Raw genomic sequence first — 20,324 nt, forward strand, 5'->3', positions numbered from 1 at the left:
GAGGAAATGAAAAATTTCCGTGCAAAACCATGACTTAAGCAAGCAATTGCACTGAGACAGCTGACAGAAGAATGGTCAAGACACCAGTCAGGGTTCCAGTAGATGGGCTTTTTTGTTCGTTTTATTTCCCCATTCCACAAACATCTTGTGCTTGGTTATGATTTGAACAGGATTACTCGGGTAGCAAGGAGTCTTTTACACACACACACAGAAACAGGTCCACGTCCGTTTAGTCCAGGATATGCATATTAATCACTTTCATTACATTTCCCAAAAGCAGATCTAAGGTGGAGGAAAAGTCTGACTGTGGGTAAAGCCGTATCAGCCTGACCACCAAGAGCTTCTCTAGGTGGTTTTGCCTTTGTGTCTGATGCTCAGGAAGGACCCTTGGTGCCGGCGAGTGGTGTAGGAGCGGGAATCCCCTCGCAGCCCCGCTGGGCAGGCAGAAGGAGGAGGGGGGGAGGACGGCAGGAGGTCAGGCAGGAGGAAGAGGGCAGGAAGGGGGCAGCAAGGGAGAAGGAATGAAGACACGAGAAAAGGCAGGAATGGGACCGGAGAATGGCGGGCACTGAGAAGGAAGCAAGGGAGGAGGAGGGCTGGCTGGAAGGCAGGTAGGTAGGTAAGCAGGAATTCCAGGAGGAGGAGGAGGAGGGCAGGCAGGAGGAAAAGGGGAGCAGGCGTCCCGGGCCCGTCTCCGCCTCCCCCGGCCCCTCCTCCCGGACGTGCCGGGACAGCCGCGGTTTCCCCGAGCCTCCGTCCCGAGCCCGGCCGGCCTCCGCCGCTGCCTTCCCGACCCCGCGCTGCGGGCAGGGGTAGCCCGACGGTGCCCCAGGAACGCGGGTCCGCCCCGGGAGCAGCGGAGCCCCCTCGGCGCGGCTGCCCCGGCTGCCGCTGGCGGCGAATCCCGGCCGTGCCGGAGGAACCCCGCGGGGACCGGCCCGGGTCACCATGTCCCGCGGGGGCAGCCGCTGGCCGGTTCGCCTGCTGGCGATCACCTGCCTGATGGCCGGGCCGGCGCTGAGCCAGGAGTGCTCCGCGGAGAAGATGGAGAATTCCATCATCGACATACACCTGTCCCTGCCCCGCGGCGTCCGGGGCGCGGAGCCGCTGCGCGTCCCCAGCGCGGGTGCGTGTGTCCGCGCCTGCTGCTCGGGGCACCGGCTCGCAGGTAACCTCGGCCTCCTTCTCCGCCACTGCCTGGGAGAATAATTCTGGAGTTCGGGCTCGCGGGGTGGTCAGCTGCTGGTGTTCTTCTCCGTATTCAGCACGGAATTTACCCTTTCATTCAGGCTGCGCATAGTCCCAGCTTGCGGCTTCTACCTTCTTTTGCCGGTAGTTGTTAGATCCAAACGCAAGACCCCATAGTGTTCAGGAAAAGCTGCATGACAGAAACAGCGTTAGTTTCAGGCGTCAAAACCTCCCAGATCCCCAACCCCGAAGGTGCGTAAGCTGTGTTTAGTACATGCACTAAATGTTGCTGACATTTTGCACTGTATTTAGTTTTAGCCAAAAATGAGAATGCTCACCCTCCTCTGAGACAGCTGGTTTGAATCAAGCTCTTGGAGCAGTAGGAGGTAGGGCAGCAAGGAGAAATTACAGAGGTGAAGGTGACCCCCCGAAGCAACAACTAGCCAAGTGATTCCTGGTATGTAATAAGGAAAAATGTCTAAATAATTTTCTTCCCCATGAGTCTATCAAGGAGGTTTTCAGATTTATCAGGATTTGTAAGCAAGCAGTTGTTGTATAAAGTGGTGCCAGTGTGGTATGCATGAGGGAAGGATGAGATATTAGACTCATAATTTCCCCAACTTTATTTGTACAGGAAAAGGAAGGTGTGACCTTTCATATTTTGGCCCTGGGCCATTCTTCCGCAGTCCTTGGCGGTTTTTTCCTGTAGGAATGTTATGTGTTAGTAATTTTCCTCTTACTCACATGAGCAAAAGTTAACAAACTAGATCTCATTACCACACTGCTATAAAAGTTCTTACTGCTGAAACACGTATTTACTTTGTTTTGCAGGAGACAAGAAGTGTAATTTTATTATTTTTTATGCTGCAAGAACAAGTACACATCCAAACTGCTACTTGTTTTACTGTCCTAGCACTGAGGCTTGTCCAATGAAACCTGCAACAGGACTTGTGAGCTACAAGATAACTACAGGTAAATAATAGTGAGAGCCCTCAGCCCCCACACCACTCTGCAAAATGACTTTTGCACCTGTGAACTTTCTGTAGTGACCAGGAACTGTTTGGGGGTCATAATTTTAGTAAAGTGTTCTATGCCAAGCATTATGATTTAAAAATATTGCTCTTTTTCGTTGTGGGGGATGGATGGGCAGGTGTGTGGTAAGTTCCTTTGTGGGCCCAGCTTCCAGCTTGGAATAATGTCCCAACCCTTATAATATTCCTTCACATTAGATTCAGAAATTGTCATAATTTGTCCTTGCTTAAAACAACAAAAAGAAGCTGCTTCCATCTAGATATAGTCAGGTAGGAAAATTTCCTGTACATAATACTGAAAAGTATCACCAGGAAAACCAATGGAAATACCATGCCCTTGTAGCCAGCTGTGTATTTAAAGGACCCATGCTACACTGATGAATAATTGGCAATAATAATAAATAATCATTATTTTCTGCATTCAGTTAGGGAACTCGAAGTGCAGAAGCAAACTTTCTAAACTCAGAGCTTTATGGCATGTGGGCTGCACACTCAGGAATTTCTTGCTCTCTGGCCTCTGCTGGTTTTTTTTTGGTTTTTTTTGGTTTTTTTTTTAACAGCAAGGCCTAATTGTTGATTGACATTGACTTGCACCAGACCTGTTTGAACAGCTCAGATAAGAAACTGATAATTAGACTGTCCTGGCAAGGTGGTTTCTGTATGGCTGCTTGAGAGACCAAACTTTGGCTGAAAAAGAGAACTTTTCCAGGAGGAACTATGCAAGGAGCAACAGTATAATATATAGAAAGATTACTCACGTAATGTTACCAAGTATTTTTGTGCAAGCACAGTCTCACAGGCATCATGCAAAAGCAATATGCAACAAATGAACTGCATTTCTGTAAAACTGTTACTAAAATTACACTTCCCTCCAGCTCTTTCTCCCCTGGAAGAGCATCGGGGTTTCAAAGAAAGAAACAAGAAATGCAATCATGCTCGTGCTTTTGTTCGGCATGTAATGCAATGCTGGGTGAAAAACGTGATTGCATTTAACACTTCTTTGTAATGCAATGCTGAGTGAACAACGTGATTGCATTTAACACTTCTTTTTCTTTTTGGAGACTTGATCTTCTGTGAGCATTTAATTGCAGAAAGATTATGCTAGTTTATTTAATGTTCCTGGTAAGTTTTCAAAGGTAGCACCTGAGCAGTGTTGGTAGCAACAAATGTTTCAAACTTTGTTTTTAATATGAGAATTTATATGTGGTTACACTGAAAACCAAGCTGAAAGGGGGAAAGATACCTCTCTATTTATTTCAATTTCAGTACATTTAACAAACCTTTTTGTTTCAATATTAACAAGAGATGAGAGTCAGAACTACTTGAGAGCATGTTCCCTTTTAAATGTTTTCTGCAGCAGCTGAATGGTTATCATTAATATATATATTTCTATAATTTTATAAATAAAATTATAAAATTATATGAATTGACAATTAGCCTGACTTTCCAACAGCTCATACTCAGCCAAATACTTTCTATAATACCTGTAAATCAGGTACATACATGTAGGAAAAATACAGTAAAATCAGGTAGCTTTTAGGATTATTATTTGTATGATATTTCTGCACAGAACACTGTTATGTGAGTAGGCTTGAGGCTGACAGCTTTAATGACATAGAATTTAAATGTCACTGTGCATATTTTAAAGAAAGGAAGTTTCATTAGTCATATTTTAGAGCCCCCTTGCATAAATGTTTCTAAGAAATACAAATAGAGAATGCCTACATTAGTCAAAAATAGATTTAATAATTAAATACAAGTATTTCTGTTTCCAGACATTCATGCCCTAGAGGATAAATCCATCAAAACTGAGAACTTTTCTTCAAATGAGTATTCTTTGCCTTCAGATGCTGGAACCTTTATTTCTCACAGTCAGGATTTCCATCAGAATCACACTGCCAGTTTGGAGCAGTCTGTCTTTCATCAGGCTTCTGAACTCCTGAACCACATAGGCAAGCATTTGGACAACATGGAACTTCATAGAGTTTCTCCTGAATCTCAAAGAGCAAAAGAATCTGAGGGTTTAGACCCCATCTCAAGGCAGCAGGTAATTAATGTGCCACCAAGCACTCCTGCTGCTCCAGATGGAAATCCTATGGCTTCCTTCCCCACCTCTGCTCGGGCAGGCACCCCTGAAACCAGCAGTGCTTCTCTTGCTCCTCTGCCAACAGGCACTGCCCAGCTGGAGTCTCTTACAACCTCTCTGCATCCTGGTGCTGCCAAGCCAACCACAGCTGCCTCTCCACCTACGGCAGCCACTGCAGCTAACCCTGCTGTCCCTGCCACCAGCAGCACTGTTACTCATGTTCCTCTTTCCAAGCCCGCAAATTCTGCTTCTCCTTCTACAACCGTGCAGGTGACCACGAATTCTGGATCTGCTACTGCCCTATCAGGGCTAAGGACTCCACCAATGGCTCCTGAGCCAACAGTTGTCTCTTCCAGTGATACCAGCCATGTGACCCTCCTCTCTTTTCCAGGTTTCATTCTGTCCAGCGATTCCCCCGCGTCTTCCCAAAATGACCTTCGGGGTTATGACCCATCTGACTCAGAAAGCTCCCTGTCAGAAGGTGTTCTGAGAGGGAAAGGTGTCTTTCAGCTGGGGGAAAAAAGCAGCCTTGTAGCAGCTTTGTTTTTTGGGGTGACGTTCCTGTTGCTAGTTATTGTGCTGACAGGGAAGAAAATCCACGAATCTCTTCAGAAGAGGCATTACACTAGGCTGGATTATTTGATCAATGGAATGTATGCTGATGTCTGACTGGGAGAGGGAATAAAACTTTGGGGAGCATCTCTCACTTTTGAGAGGAGAACTCTGAAATGGAACAGTAGATATTGAAATCTCAGAAGAGGATGAATTCTTTTTTTGGGCTCTAATGGGAAAGCAGGAGACAGGAGATGGGTTTGGTGGTGAGAAGGAATGCTCTGTCTGTGCTGAACTATAATGTCTGTCATTTTTGATTTATTCCTAAATCCTGGGAGTAAACATCTAAATCCAATTTAAGCTAAGAAGGTCTTATATTTAAGGAGAAAAAGCATTTCATGAACTTAATCTGTACTGTGACAAGATTAGTGAAATTGAAGTACACCTAATAAATTGAAGTACACCTGTGCAGCACATGCGTGTTTTCAGTGCTATTTGTACCAAATGCTGGTGCAATCCTATTTACCCTATTTGTAGCTTTAAAGGAATACTTAGTAATAGAGCTTTGCATCCAAATGGTTTTAGGTACAAACAGGAAAAAAATATATTACATATGGCATAATTTAATTTTCCTTATCTAAATATAGTTTATGGTTATATACATATCTTTAAAGTTCTTCTTCTGCATACATCACAGGTTTCCTCAAAACTACATACTGCAAAATGTGAGTGCTCTCAAAGCACACCCTCTTCACTTCTAGCATCCCCTTCATGTGACTGTTAATAAGCGTGGCTGCTTATTATCTTGATATTTGAGGTTTTTTCCAACCTAAACAGCTCTTATGATTTTATGTTTTCCTGACTCTTCAACAGGAAGACTAAGTGGAAGCATCTACTGCCACACAACTTCCAGTTCATGTTATTTAAATTTGCCTTCATGTGCAGTCAGTCTAAACCTGGTTTTAGAATGAAAGGCTAGATTTCAAAGTGTTCATGTCAGGTGGCATGATCAACAACAAATGTCACAGCAGAGAAGGAAGGGTGCCTCATGAATGCAAGGAAACAATTCTATTACAAAATATGAAATTTGACTCACATCCAAGAGATTCTTAGATCTGTCGAGCTTAGTGTGGTGGGAAGCAGGTGTGATCCAAAAAATGGCCTCAAGGCAAGTTTTCTGAAAGCTCTAAATAACTAAATGCAGAAAATTCTCTGAAAATTCCGTTATTCAGAGATCAAAGAAAAGTCAGTGTTCCTTGTGTCAAGAACTTGAATTCTTACTATATGGAGGCTGCAAATTGCTTTATATACATAAAAACACCTGGTCTGCTACATTGTTTAAGTCTGACAATGGTTAAAAGAAAAGTAGTCTGGATAACCTCTTAAAAGTGAACAAAATTACCGAAGAAATGTACCTCAAATTTATCAGCTTGTTTTTTGACTGTGCTTTGTTTAACTTTGATTTCTTTTCTTTTTTATTTTAATAGCTATTTTCAGAGGTTTCTGGTCAAGGAACATAACAACGAGGAACATTTTTGGGAAATGAATTCAAAGAATGATAAGTACTAGTCCTAGCTGTAAAATGCAGATGCAGATCTGAGGTTCACCATAATTTTCTCTCATAAGAACTGCAACCTTCATGAGAAGCTTTCTATGTTGCTGGTGTCATCACAGCAGGAGAGGTGCTGAGAACAACCCCTTAGTGCTCACTGTGCATTTCTGCTGCAATAAATAATTTGTTGGAGGGAAAGGTGGTTGGTAGTAATTGATATGGTTACAGTACAGTAGCAAAATATTCAAGAGAAACCAGCAGATGTATCTCAGGGTTGTTCAGAGCACAGGTTATGTATTCATCTGGAGAGGGGCCTTTTACAAGGACATGCAGTGATGGGACATGGGGGAATAGCATTAAACTAAAAGAGAGAAGTTTTAGATTAGATACTGAGAAGAAATTGTTCCTTGTGAGGGTGGTGAGGCCCTGGCACAGGCTGCCCAAAGAAGCTTCCCCATCCCTGGAAGTGCCCAAGGCCAGGTTGGACAAGGCTTGGAGCAACCTGGGATAGTGGAAGGTGTCCCTGTCCATGGCCAAGGGTTGGAATGAGCTGATCCTTAAGATTCCTTCCAAGCCAAAGCACTCTCTGGTTACTCAGTGTGGCCCATGTCATTAGGAGCTGCCCTCCAGTGGCCTTTCACAACATTTGAGTAAAACAACTTTGGAAATTGTTACATGAAAGATCTTCTTTCATGCTCCAGTAAAGAAAACAAGCTATTGGGGTATTAGGTAGGTGTACTGAAACATTTCTTAAAAATTATTTTTCCCATCCATTTGTCATGTTGATTAAGAACTAACAGGGAATTAATTGACAGTTGACCAGTCTGGATCTTTCTGAAGGGGCCTTTGCAAGCTGTGTTTGAACACTAGAGGGCAACAACAGTTTATTAAATAGAATTGATAAGTTATGAGGTTTTTTGATGATTTTAAAAGGTTTTGGTTAGACTGGTTTTTTTTAAATTCCCAAACTATGGCCATTTCATTGCAGAAAGGTTTTATAGGAAAGGTTTTTGTTTATTGAAAGAGTTTGGGTGGAGGATTATATGCACACATTTTTAAAACTTTTTACTGCATCATATAATGTAGAAGACAATGAAACAAAGCATATTCTCTATTTTAATAACATTGAATCAGGTTGCATTATTAGTCATGTATTGGCATTTCCAGTTAACAGAGAAAGAGAGATTTCCCATCATCATTCTTTTGACTATGATGCTTTATTATATGCATTTTTGGAACTTATTTGTTTGCCTGGATAATGCTCTTGTATTATGAATCAAAAAGGAGCAAGATAAAGTAACTAAAAAAGTCCATCCAGTTTGTTATGCTTTCCAACATTAAAAACTTCTGTGCACTCTTCTATTTTTCTACTGACATCTCCTGTGGTCTTCACTGTGCACCACACATGGAAGTGGATCATTAATCACCACGCTGTGATGACAAGTCTCACATTGGGGTGGCTCTTTCTGGACATAACCAGTTCTGTTATGGCAGCAGCCCAAAAGCTGATTGACTTTTGTCACCTGGAGAGTGTCATAAATTCTGTAGCTGCTTGTTTTCATGTTGTTACTTTATAGTGCTGAGCAAACACAAGGTGTGTAAATATAGACTGTCATGAACAAAACTGTCTTCTTGTATTGTACAGAAAAGCAAATAGCCCAAATTTTGTAACCACTGCAAACAATTGTAAAGAAAAAAATTGTAGATCTGTTTGAGATGGATGAGAAGGGTGCAAAGTCCCTACCTCAAAGGGCAGCAAACAGCATGGTGTGTTCTCTGCAAATAGTGCTTCAGTTCATTTTAACTCATGAAGAAGCAGGAAATGCTTACACTCAGGATTATTTCAAGTAAGTTACTAACCAACTAACAAAACCCAACAAACAAACAAGGAAATAAAACCACCAAAAAAAAAGAGAATTATGTGAGAAGGGAGTTTCAAAACTGGATCTTGTTTTCCTGCCTCATGCAAAACCATCTTAGTGGATTTGAATCTGATGACATGCTTTGATCCTACTGTCCCACACTCCATGCTGATAAAAACATGGAGTTTGAAGTGCCAGTGCTGCAGTCAGCAGTTCCCAGGCAGTGTCCCATCACACAGAGAGCTATACTCCTGTAGACTTCTTTCTGTCACCCTCCTGAAATGGGCCTAGACAGCTGTGCTCTCCCTGTGCATACTCATCCTCTCATACAGGTAATGCACTTCTCTCCATTAATGCTCAATGAATTCCTGTTCATTGGTAGTTGTGGGATAGCTGCATCCCCTCATCTTTGAAGTCTTGCACATCCCTTCAGGAGTGTACATGTTGTTCCCAGATGCTTTCCCAGTGTCTTGATAGGTATGTCCCCTGAAGAGCTAGGATATATTGAACATTTTCCTTCCTCTTCAGAAAACCTACACTCAATCTCACAGTCTAAATTTGCTTTTTTTCCTTTAGGTCTCTACACTTCTTGAGGATGTCAAAGCACAAAGCATAAAACTGCTGCTCTTTGTCACCTGTGTGTTTGGTATTCTAAACAATGTATAAAAGTATTTTTAAATTTCAGTACAACTATCCTGTATCACTGTTTCCTGTATATTGGCTCACTTAATTAAAAAAAAAAAAAGGTGTGAGGGCCATGCATGACTTCTTTTCTCTTCTTCTCTTTCTCCTCTCCTTCCAGCCTATAAAATGTCATTTTCATAACTGGCAAGAGTTTAGATATGCCATGTTCAAGCTGTTCTGATCCTTTTTCTTTTTGGGTCACTTTGTTTTAATAGAAAATTGACAAAGAAAATTGAAAATTCTGTCATACCAATAATATCCAGGAGTAGTAATCAGATAATTTGTGCATGCTGCAGAAGCCTGCAAACCTTTCCACCCAACAGTGGGCTTAAACAGCTAAAGCCAGCATCAGTTGAAATCAGCTCTTGGTTTAGTCAAAGCTGACTCATTTTACCCTCTTTTCTTGGAAAGGCTTTTTAGCTCTCCCATGTAATGCCAAGGAGTCTGCTGTAGTCTTTGGGGGGGCACAGGGTGAGAGCAATGGGTGCCTAAACCAGAAATGTCAGAAATTCGACAAGGCCAAGTGTCTGCAAACATTTTTGTCTCCTGTCTTTAAGTGGTTTTGGTCTGTGGTTCCCATTGTTTTGGGTTTTTAACTGTGGTGACTGGAACACCTTTTGCTATACTGAATTATTTACTGCTGCAGTGTACCTTAGAACACATATGCTTGCTGTTTCTTCCTGTTAAAGTGCCAGGATTCTTAAACCACAAGTGAAGATAGGACTCTAAAGCATAGTTCCTTTCAACACTTAGAGCTTTGGTTATCTTGAAAGAAAAAAGTGTTTTGGGAAAATAGCACTTTAAATGTATTGTTAAAAAAAAAGATTTCTTAATATGCTGAGATTAAATGGGGATTTTGCTCTGTGTAAGCCCTTTTCAAATGGTTGTAAAGGTATTAGATTTTTCACAATTGCAATAAGGAAAAAAAATAGTAGAAGTTGCATTAACTGCAAAGCTCTGACACTGAAAAAGGCATTGGAAGGAGCTTTACGAGTCAGGGCTATTCAGACACAATTCCCTGACTTTTATGCAAAGATCCATGTGACCAAATACTGTCTTTGTGGTTTTGATTGGGGAGAGGGTAGAAAAAGGAAGGATGAGGAATGGATTGGGTAACCTCACTCTAATCACTGTTTCTTCTTGAGAGAAGAAAATATAATCTAATTATTCCAAAATATAATATTATCTTTCAATAATGTCTTCATAGCAGCCACTACTTTTTAAATAAATATATCTGAGGACTGGGTCTTACTTTCTCTGAGTGTTCCTTTGTCATTTATCTACATTTAGTTGCCAGCTATATTGGAAGAGCATTTATTGAAATCTACACTGCAAGGAAATTATTCAAAGAACTGATGAAAATGGAAAGGCAGTGAATGACACTTCAGCCCTGTATAATTGCCTCTTCTATCCCCTCATCACATGAAGAATGTGTTACAGGCCATAAGCCACAGAAACCTTTATAGATGCAGCCAGTGCAAGCTTAAGGACCCACATGCATCCCTGCTGTAACAGGCAATGCCTTGTGATTAGTTGATTTAAAGACTTTCTTAAGAATTTTGTTACTTGAAGTTTACTCCTGCAAGAGTGAGATCGATCTCTAGGGCATTCACAATAACTTTTATGATACTGAAATAGACTGGGTATCTTTCATGCTGTTTTTTCAGACCTTGAAAATACAGTGAAATATAAAATTTGTCAAATCCAGTTTGAGTAATAGTTCTGAATTGTCAGAGGCATCCCTCTTCCTCTGAGAAACCCTGGCTAATGAAAGTTTAATGAAAATGTTACCAAGAAGATGTCTTCATCTTTGTTTTTAATAATTAATTTATTCATCAATTGAGAGTATAAGAAAGATTTGGGTTTTCCTTGAAATAATAAACTGTTCCAACATCTTGCATTTGTGTGGCCTTACCTTACAAATCACCTAGAAGAGGAGCGCTTCATAAAACATTGCAGACATTAAACCTAGAGATTAACCATTAGAGGGCAATCTTTCCTGCTCTGAGGAACTCAGCCTGGTTTTCTAGCCTATTTTGAGAACTTGACTAACAGCTCATAAAAGCAACACCCCTGAAGAGATACCACTGCTCCACACCCATATCCTTGAGGTGCTCGGTGTCTTTGCTGAACTGTAGACTTAATTTATATATGAACGTAAAAATAAAGATATTAAAATCAACATAAATATAACATGAACACGGCTATAAATATGAAATACAAATAGGAAATATGAATATGACTCTTCCTCACAAAGTCTGAATGAAGAGGGATGGGTCTCTTTACTTGCCATACACTGCACTCTGTGGTAGAGTACTTTAGCCCAGAAGTGGCTACTGCAGGTGGCAAATGAGCTCTTCTCTGCACACACATGGTGTGTCACACCATAAGACATACATAAAGATTGAAACCTATTGCAGGGAAGATTGCTAATTACTGTGGCACAGTGACTTACCTTTCTTGACCATAGGCATAAATTCTAGTCACTAATCCCTGTGACTAAAAGAGTGCAAGAAAATCTACAAGGCTTTACCAGTAACTAATTTTTAAACTTCAAAGGCTGCACTGCAAAGCAGAATTCTTAAATATTATGCATATTGCAAAATGCTGAAGGGGTTTGAAAGGGGGTTGAAAAGGAAATATTCTTAAATTGTTGTTGCTTAAAAGGCACGCACGTTATGGTTAATAGAGCCCAGATGCTGACTGGTTTTGAAAAGCTGAGCAAGCTAAAACAAAATAGTGTTTTGGTGTCTGTCAGCCTGAAATGTGAGCTCTTTTAAAAGGATGTTTTTGCTGTATCAACATAGCATTAAAGCACTTTACAAATTTTAGAACAGTAACTTTCTCAAATGACATTTTTGTAATATGGCTTTGAAATGTAGCCACAGCTAAATATTCCTAAGGAAAGTCTTGGACTTGCCCTGTGGTCTGGTGGTGGGCAGTGCCAAATTAAAATCAGGATCCTGCATGGTTCACACTAAAAAACATGACCGCTGAAGAAGGGTATCCTTAGGCAGTGCTATTTTCAAGTCCCTGGGAGATGGGAGAGGAGAAAAGAGGTACTAGGTAGACAGCCTGACCTTGAATGCACCACCAGCAGGAGTCCAAACACTCCTCCAAAGTCACAAAGAAAATGCCCAAACCTTCCAGGTCATCTTATTTCATATTTCCCTGTGGGGATATTGCTGGATTTCTGTTAGCCTAGCTTGCCTGTATGGGCTGCTGAACTCAAGCACCTTCTCCTCTGTGAAGTTTTTGTTGCAAGGATTTTTTTTTTAGCCACAAAGAAATGCAGTTCTCATTCTGGGCACCAGGCAACCTCTTCTGGTGGAGAAGATGGGAAAGGGAAAGAAAGGATGGGTATTGAGGGGGGGGAGGGGGAGTTGGGGGGGATAATAAAATAGTACTGAAATGCAAGGAGAAAATGCAACTCTGTGTGTGATAAAAAAAGGGGATTTGATGGGCTATTTGATGGGAAAATGGCCCCAGAATAAGTGGAAGTGCTAATTTTTGCTGTGATTTGGTTGTGGTGATAGTAATGGCAAAAACAAGTCAGGTTTGATGCTTGGAGAAAATTGCTGGACTAGAGAGATAACTCTCTGTTCAAGGAAATCTGCTTAAGAGGCACCTATATCCTGGTTAAAAGGTGCAGTTCATATGGCACGGGAGGAAAAGTGAGGGGAAAAGTATCAGTGCTTGTGATTGAACTTCAAGAAGGAAAACATGGTCACTGGAGGAGGTGATTCTGCTCTCATGAGACCCCGCCTGGAGTCCTGCATCCGGCTCTGAGCCCCCCACATGGGAAGGATGTGGACCTGCTGGATCCAGAGGTGAGACACAAAGATGAGCTCAGGGCTGGAGCACCTCTGCCATGAATGAGAGAGTTGGGAGCTCAGCCTGGAGAAGAGGAGGCTTCAAGCCTTCTAGTGCCTGAAGGGGGCTTACAGATGGAGAGGGGCTTTTCACAATGGCATTAGTGATAAGACAAGGGAGAATGGCTTCCAACTGGAAGAATGCAAATATTATGAAGAAATTCTTTATTATTCTATGATCTGGTCCTCTACTCATTGAAGAAGGAACATTGTGGTGAAGCCGTTGCACTCTTGGAATAGGATAAACTGTGTCAGACATTTCTATCACATTTATTAGAACTGACCTTGTTTTGAGGAAGAGTTGGATGAAACATTTTTCTTTATAAACTGTATGACCTAAGCAATGTGGCAAGATGATGACAATGACGTCACAATTCAGGATGTTCTATTTTATTCTGTGAAATGGTTTTAACAGGCATCATTGGATGGCATCATTGCATGGCAACATTAGATCCCATTTCCCCAGCTCCTGTGCTGCAGACTTTCCTTCTGGGGGCATGAGGGCTTGAGCTTGTGTTTCAGTATGAAACCCTGGCCCTTTTGAAATCAGTGAGAACTTCACCATTGCGTTCAGAGGGACCAGCATTTCAGCACGCTATGCCCATTAATTCTTGTTGAAACATTCCATGAGAAAGCTAATTATGATAGTGGCTTCTGTGATGTGGGCAGCCACAAATTCAGTTGCTGAGCATCCTTCTTCTTCTAAAAGCTTTTGCTGATTAGGGCCTTTGGTTCTGGTTCTACAGAAGATCCCATTGACTCCACTCGAACTCAGGGCACAGCTCAAAAGCAGAGGGACTTTGGCAGTCGCTGCTGGTTTCATGAGCTCTGGCTGCTGTCCCTTGCTGTCCTGGGAGCTGACACAACTGCTCGTGAAGCTGGGCCACCAACTAAACCAGGGAAGTTGCCCAAGTTTAAAAATAATCCCATGAAAACTCTTGTGTCATTGAGCCACCATCCAAGTTCCGAGGTAAGAGTAAAGCTGTCCAGGTTTCTCAGCCTCAGCTGGATTTGAGCCAGCAAACCAAGGTTTCTCTTTTTAAGGTGAATGAAAATAACTGTGACCAAGGAGAGATTCTTACTAAAATAAAAGAAACATTCCTTCTCCATTTATTTTGACTTTAAGCTCAAACAGAGGAACATAATCACCTCAGAGAAATCATGCCTGTTGGAGGCTTTTTGTGTGTGGCAATCTTGCCTCCTATTTTACTTTGTAAAAGCCTCTGCTATGAAGTTAATGCTACATGGATGAATTAGAAGTAAAGCTGACAAACATTTAGGAGATAGACTTGGTCTTGAATCCTAAGCACTGATGGGGAAAAGGGTTCAAAAAAGGAGATTTTTGCAGGGGGTAGTGACCAATGGCTCAGAGTCCTGATGTACCTCAGTGACCACACTGGACCAGAATTAGTTAAATATATTCATTAATAACACAGATGAAGGGATTGAGTGCACCCTGAGCAGGTTTGCAGATGACACCAAGCTGAGGGGTCAGGAACACACCTGAACGACAGGTCAATCTAGAGGGACCAGGAAGAGCCCCAGAAGTGGCCCATGGGAAGTGGAGTCCCAGCACAGGAAAGACATTAGCCTGTTGGAATGAGTCCAGAGAAGGCCAACAAGGTGATTAAAGGGATGGAGCACCTCTGCTGTGAGGAAAGACTGGGAGAACTGGGATTGTCCAGCCTGGAAAAGAGAAGGCTTCAGGGTGACTGTCCTGCTCCCACCCAAGAGGGTTAATTTTTGTAGTAGCCAGGAGAGGTCATGGCAAGGACATGGAAGTTATCCTAACACCTTCTGTCAGTGCTAGGGGTGAGGGGAAGGGAGCTCTTCTGAGGAGAAGGGGCTCCTTCCAGTCCAGTAACTAAGTTGAATAGAGAAGTGGGGAGGCCCAGGGTCTGAACCAGAGGGAACAATTTATTGTGCGTTGTTGGGGCTCCTGCAGTGAGCAAGAATGTTTCTTTTTTGTACTCTCTGTCATTACTATAGTGCTGTTACTGTTCATTTTCTTATCTCATTGCTGTTTCCAGTGAATTGTTCTTATTCCAACCCAATATCTTTGCTTTTTGTGCCTCCAATTCTCCACTCCATCCTGCTGCAGAGGGAAGAAGAGATCTGGGGGAGTAAGTGACAGTGCATGGGTTGGAGAGTCTTGGTAGGAGCACTAAATGGGGGAGCACCATTCCTAAACCATGACAGTGACATAACTGGGGCCTTCCAGTACCTGCAGGGAGCCTATAAGAAAGATTAAGAGGGACCATTTACAAGAACATACTGTGACAGGACAAGGGCAAATGGCTTCAAACTGAAACAGGGCAAATCTAGGTCACACATCAGGAAAATTTTCCCTGTGAGGGTGGTGAGGCCCTGGCACAAGCTGCCCAGAGAAGCTGTGGCTGCCCCATGTATGGAAGTGTCCAAGGCCAGGTTGGACTTAAATTTGGGAGCAACCTGGGACAGTGAAAGGTATTCCTGCTGATGGCAGGGGGCTGGAACTAGATGTTCTTTAAGGCCCCTTCCAATCCAAACTATTCTGTGATTCTAAGATTTTATGATGCTTGGGCTGGAAGAGACAGAGGAGAATTCTAGGCAGGCTGTGGGGAAAGGGGCTAGACTGAGGGAGGTGAAGCCAATAATCATTAACTGGCTTAGAGGAAAGGCTTTGAATTATAGAAAAATGGCAAAATGCACCAGTGGTAGCATATAAATTTTCAAAAGCTAAAAATAAAACCAGTCAGCTTGGGCAGCAGGGGAGATGTCTTTAAGAGTCAGAGCAACCAGGCAGGGGATCAGGCTCCCAAGGGAGATAGTCAAGACACCAGAGTGTTTCCAGCAGAAACAGATAAGATGTGAGAGGGAATGGCATGTGGAGAAATGTGGTTTTGTGATGCAGGGGTGCAGGCTTGAGGTTTTCCTCAGCTGTGCACTGTATGATTAAGATACAAAGAATTCATTACAGATCTGCCATACTTCTCAAGAGGTTAATGACGGATTGTGGAACACTGTGAGTTTGGAAAAAGTATAAGGAAACCCTGTGAGGGGGGAAAAAATCCCCAAACCAACAACAACTTCATTTTCCTTTTAAACAGTGAAAATAAATAGAAAAGTGTGCTTCTTTTGCCTGCTCCTGCAAAAGCTAGAGGTGACAAACAAGGATTAGACACAGGTTCTCTCTTCTCCAGGGTACATTTTTGTATGGCAAGTCTTCCCATCCATTATCCATGTGAATCTTGCTCAAGTTTGCTAACCCTCCCAACTGACAGCACAGTAACAGAGGGGGCTATTTCACCCAGCAGACAGTCAAGGATAAATTTTGTAACATAGACCTGGCCTCAGGCAGATATTTCTGTTGAGCCAAATTGTTTACATTTTCGAAATATTTTTTTTGCAACCTTAAAGGTTGGAAATACACTTCATTTAAAGAAATCCCTCTGTTTTCTTTTATTTTTTAAAATTTTGCTGCAGTAAAAGCTGAGTCTGATAATATCACATGACACCAGGAGCCCTTTAGAGTCAGCCTACAATGCCCAGGCCTTTAATCTGGCCCAGATGTTATCTCCTACTGTAATAACAAGAAAAGCTATGAAAATATATGTTGAACACATATGAAGGGTAAAAGTTAAATGTTTCTGTGAGTTTCTAATAATCCTGAAAATAGTACCAATTTTGGAATGTAAGTACCTCAAATGTTGCTCTAAGTTGTTCTGCTTCACATCATTATTCTACTCACCAGCTGTCACATTCTGTGAGGGAGGGAGAATGCGATGTAGACGTCTAGACTGAATGAAAACGTTTAGAAACGTTGAAATCATGAAGTAGATTTTCTCATCTAGAGGAAATGCAAGAAAGCCTCATTTTATATTGTTTATTAGGAACAAACAAAGAAGGTAAGGAGGGAAGTTTTGTTTTTCAATTGAGGGTGTATTACAAAACCTTAACCATGCAAGAGGGAAAAAAAACTATGTTTAAGCACAGCACGTTGGCCACTCATATTATTGGTAGCACCACTCTAAGCGGCCCAAACCCAACCCACCACCTTTAGTTTAGCAAGGGGGACAATAAGGCAGAGCACCCCCCAAAAGCGCTGGGAAATAAATCACGCATCATTACATCAGCCGGGCAGCAATTCCTGCTGATAAGGAACGCCTGCTCCCTCTGCTCCGGGAAAGGCCGGGATTTATTGCTTTTCAGCCCGCACACCGGGGGGACGGACCGTAACTTCATTCTGCCTGCCGCCCGCCCCCCGAGCGATGCTCCGGCGTTACAGCCCGTCCCAGGATCGGGATGGGGATCGGGATCGGAGCCTTTGTGCTGCCGCTCGGACGCCGCCGCAGCTCTGTGGCAGAAAGTAGTCCCGTCCTCACGGGCCAGGGCTGAACGCATCGCAGGCGGCGGAGGGGGCGAGGGGAGGCAAAGTAGTCCCGCTGGAATGCGGCTGCCCCCCACCTCGCCCCGTCCCTGCGCTCGGGGGGTGCCGTAACCCCGTTCACCTCCCTCCCTTAGGGAGCCCCCCCGGGCCCCGCTCCCGGCCGGGGCTGTGCCGGCTGCGGAGCTGCCGGGGGTGTGCGCGATCCCGCCCGAGAGAGGGGAGCTGCGCGCCCCCGCCCCTCCGCTCCCGCCCTCCCCGACGGGAGCGGTGCCGGGGGGCGGGCGCTGCGCCGGGAGCCGGCCGGGCACGGCGCGGGAGGAGGAGGAGGAGAAGAAGGAAGAGGAGGAGGAGAAGGAGGAGGAGGAGGACTGTATCCCTGCGCCTGTGCGCGCCCGGCGGAGGCGGAGGGGTGGATGGGGGAAGGACCGCGGCGGTCGCGGTGAGGCGGCGGCAGCAGCAGCAGCAGCAGCCGGCATGGAGGGCAGCGCCCGCTCCCGCGGCGGCACGCCGGGGCCGGTGGCCTGCTAGGGACCGGCGAGGGGGGATCTCCGCGGCTGCCCTTCCCCGCCTCCCGCCCTCCCCTTCCCCGCCGCCTCCCCCGCCCGCCTGGAAGCATGAACTGGCAGCGGAGGTGCTGCTCCCCGCCGCCGCCTCCCCGCCGGTGAGAGCGAGGAGGGAGGGAAGATGGGGGCCGTCCTGCGCAGCCTACTCGCCTGCAGTTTTTGTTCCCTGATGCGAGGTGAGCGGGGCGGGCGGCGGCGGGAGGGGCAGGGGGAAAGTTGCCGGGTTGGTGGCGAGGGGCCATGTTTGGGCGTGCGGGAGGGGAGCGGCGAGGCCTGGCTGCCGGCGGGGCGCGGGGCCCGGCGCGGGGGCAGCGCTCCCTCCCTCGCTCCCGGCCGCTGCCGCCTCCCCGGCTCCTGAGCAACTTCCCGAGCCGCGCCGGGAGCAGCCCGCCCTGCCAGCGGCCACCGGCCGCGTCCCGTGCCGCCCCATTGTTGTTTTCAAGTTTTTTTCTTTTTCTTTTCTTTTTTCTTCCTTTTTTTCATGTTTTCCTTTTTTTTTTTTTTTTTTTTTTTTGAAGGATCTCCCTAAACTATCGCACGGTCCCCCCGTGTCTTTCTGCAAGCCCAGCAGTCCGTGGGCAGCGGCTCTGGGGCAGAGCTCGGCCCCGCCGGTGTCAGGCTGGTCCCGCTGTGCCCGTGGCCGGGCTGGTCCCGCTCACCCCCCACGGTTCCATCCCGCGGGGAGCGCGGAGCCCCCGCCTGCTCGGCTGCGGGAGCGGGGAATGCCCGGGAGCCGCTGCTGCACCGACCCTCGCCCCGCAGCCAGGGCAGCAGTGAAGGCTCAGCTCTCAGCTAGGCTGGCGCTGCGCTGGGACTTGAGAGAAGTTTGTGTTTCTCTGGTGAAACACCACGGATGTTCATACAGCTTTAAAGGAGCAGTCGAGTGCCTTACGAAGGGATGTTACTTAAAGTAGCTGAGAATTTTGATTCTACTTCCCTGCTCCAACAAAATTTCTTGACTTGCAGGGCACAATCTGAAAGAAAACACGATTTTTATTATTACTTTTTTTTTAATGCTGTAGACCTAACTACAGTAACTATTATCTGTGTTCAGTCTTTCTGGGAAAAAATCATCTGTGGTGCTTGCATATATAATGCTTCTGTTTACTTAATTTTGACTTTTTCATACTAGATTGGCAAGAGATTAATTGCTAACAGTTAATCAACCACATCTTGATTTAGAGAGTTCCTCCCCATTAGAGTGTTTTGATGAAAGTTAGTCTAAAGGTGATGTATGTTGAAGTAAGTGCTCAGTCTCCAATTGCTCAGTAATCTGGAAAACAAAGATTTTTCATCTCATCCATAGCCTTTTTGTTTTACCCTGTGCATCTGTTTGCCATATTGTATCCTGTTTGCAGAGATACAAATATACTTATTTAAATGGCATGTGTAACTTTTCATACTTATGTTCTGGCTGTTAAACTCCAAATTTTAAAAGTTAAGTTGGCTCTCGAGTATGGGGAGAAACTGTTTCCTGATTAGTTTATTTCAATAAGTAGCAATCATACCCATGCTTAATATACCATGTATTTGGCTTTAATTTGATGTTCAGTCTAGTTCAAACGACAGCACAGAAATAGCTGTTGTTTGTGATGTCACAGAATATTGTTACAGTAATTTCTGCAAATTAACCTCAAAATAGTGGCATGTACTTTTGCAAATTTTTGTATACTTCATGCTTAATTGGACACTTTGAAGAAGCATTAAGTCTATAAATCATATGGCTGTTATTTCTTTTCTCATCTCTCACCTCTGTCTATTGCCAAGGACGTTTGTATCCCAGCAGCATTTCTGTTCCGTCTGTGTTCATGGTGCCCTGCTGTTTGATTGCCTACCTGAAGTTGTAATCCTCTGTTTGTGCCACGATAGTAATTTTCCTACTGGCTAATTGTTACTTTAGATAGAGATAAACAGCAGGAACAGCTGAACCGTGAAGAAACAAAAATCAAATTTTAATGCATACATCCTCCCTAATAAACAGCATCTATGCTGTAGGTTGGAGTAAGATGTGTTGAGTTCAGAAGAGGTGTCAGCAGTTCCTTAATGAGGCAGAGGCAGTGCCAGCATGAGTATGAATAAGCTTGTACATGAAAGTAGAGTTGAAGTTAGGAAGTTCACTGTTTAGTTTGTGAATTCAGTGCTGTAGAGGATGCCAAGCTGACAGTGCTGGAGACAGAAACTCAGCGAATGTAGTGGTGTGTGTTTGTGGATTGCAGCATCCTCTCTGCTTCCAGAGCCAGCCTCCCATTCTCATAGAAAAGGCAAATGGACAAAGGTTTATGACAACTGAACTATTACTCTGAAGAAACTGTGGTAGACTTGCTTACCAGTCTGGAAAGGAAAAAAATCAGTACCCTGGAAATGCATAAGGACTTGAAGAAGTATGAAGCTGTTACTGGATAGAAATGGATGCGCAGGGCGAGGAACCTGTCTCAGAAATCATCCAAGGACTGCAATAAACCAGATCTGACTGATGCTGTCAGGGCAAGTGTTTGAATTTCTGAGACAGGCGGTTACCATTATGACAGCATGCTGTGGAGGTTCTGGGTTTGGGCTTGGGGTTTT

The 20,324-nt window shown here is 44.2% G+C and overlaps 2 protein-coding genes across 6 annotated transcripts in view; both read left to right on the forward strand.

Moving 5' to 3' along the window:
- The first annotated feature begins 733 nt into the window (after positions 1-733).
- MANSC1 (MANSC domain containing 1) lies at positions 734-5,611 on the forward strand. Its single transcript, XM_084206155.1, has 3 exons — positions 734-1,168; positions 2,020-2,160; positions 3,995-5,611. The coding sequence occupies exons 1-3, from the start codon at positions 949-951 to the stop codon at positions 4,972-4,974; spliced, it is 1,341 nt and encodes a 446-aa protein (XP_084062281.1). The 5' UTR covers positions 734-948; the 3' UTR covers positions 4,975-5,611.
- Positions 5,612-17,740: 12,129 nt separating this feature from the next.
- LRP6 (LDL receptor related protein 6) overlaps positions 17,741-20,324 on the forward strand; it is a 118,444-nt gene continuing 115,860 nt past the window's right edge. For all 5 annotated transcript variants that reach the window (XM_084206214.1, XM_084206215.1, XM_084206217.1 and 2 more), the window contains exon 1: positions 17,741-17,935. In XM_084206214.1, coding sequence (XP_084062340.1) covers positions 17,881-17,935 — 55 coding nt within the window. In that variant the 5' untranslated portion in view covers positions 17,741-17,880. The remainder of the gene's footprint in view (positions 17,936-20,324) is intronic.

This window comes from Fringilla coelebs, assembly GCF_963513975.1.
Source record: "Fringilla coelebs genome assembly, chromosome: 5".
Classification (NCBI taxonomy): Eukaryota; Metazoa; Chordata; class Aves; order Passeriformes; family Fringillidae; genus Fringilla; species Fringilla coelebs.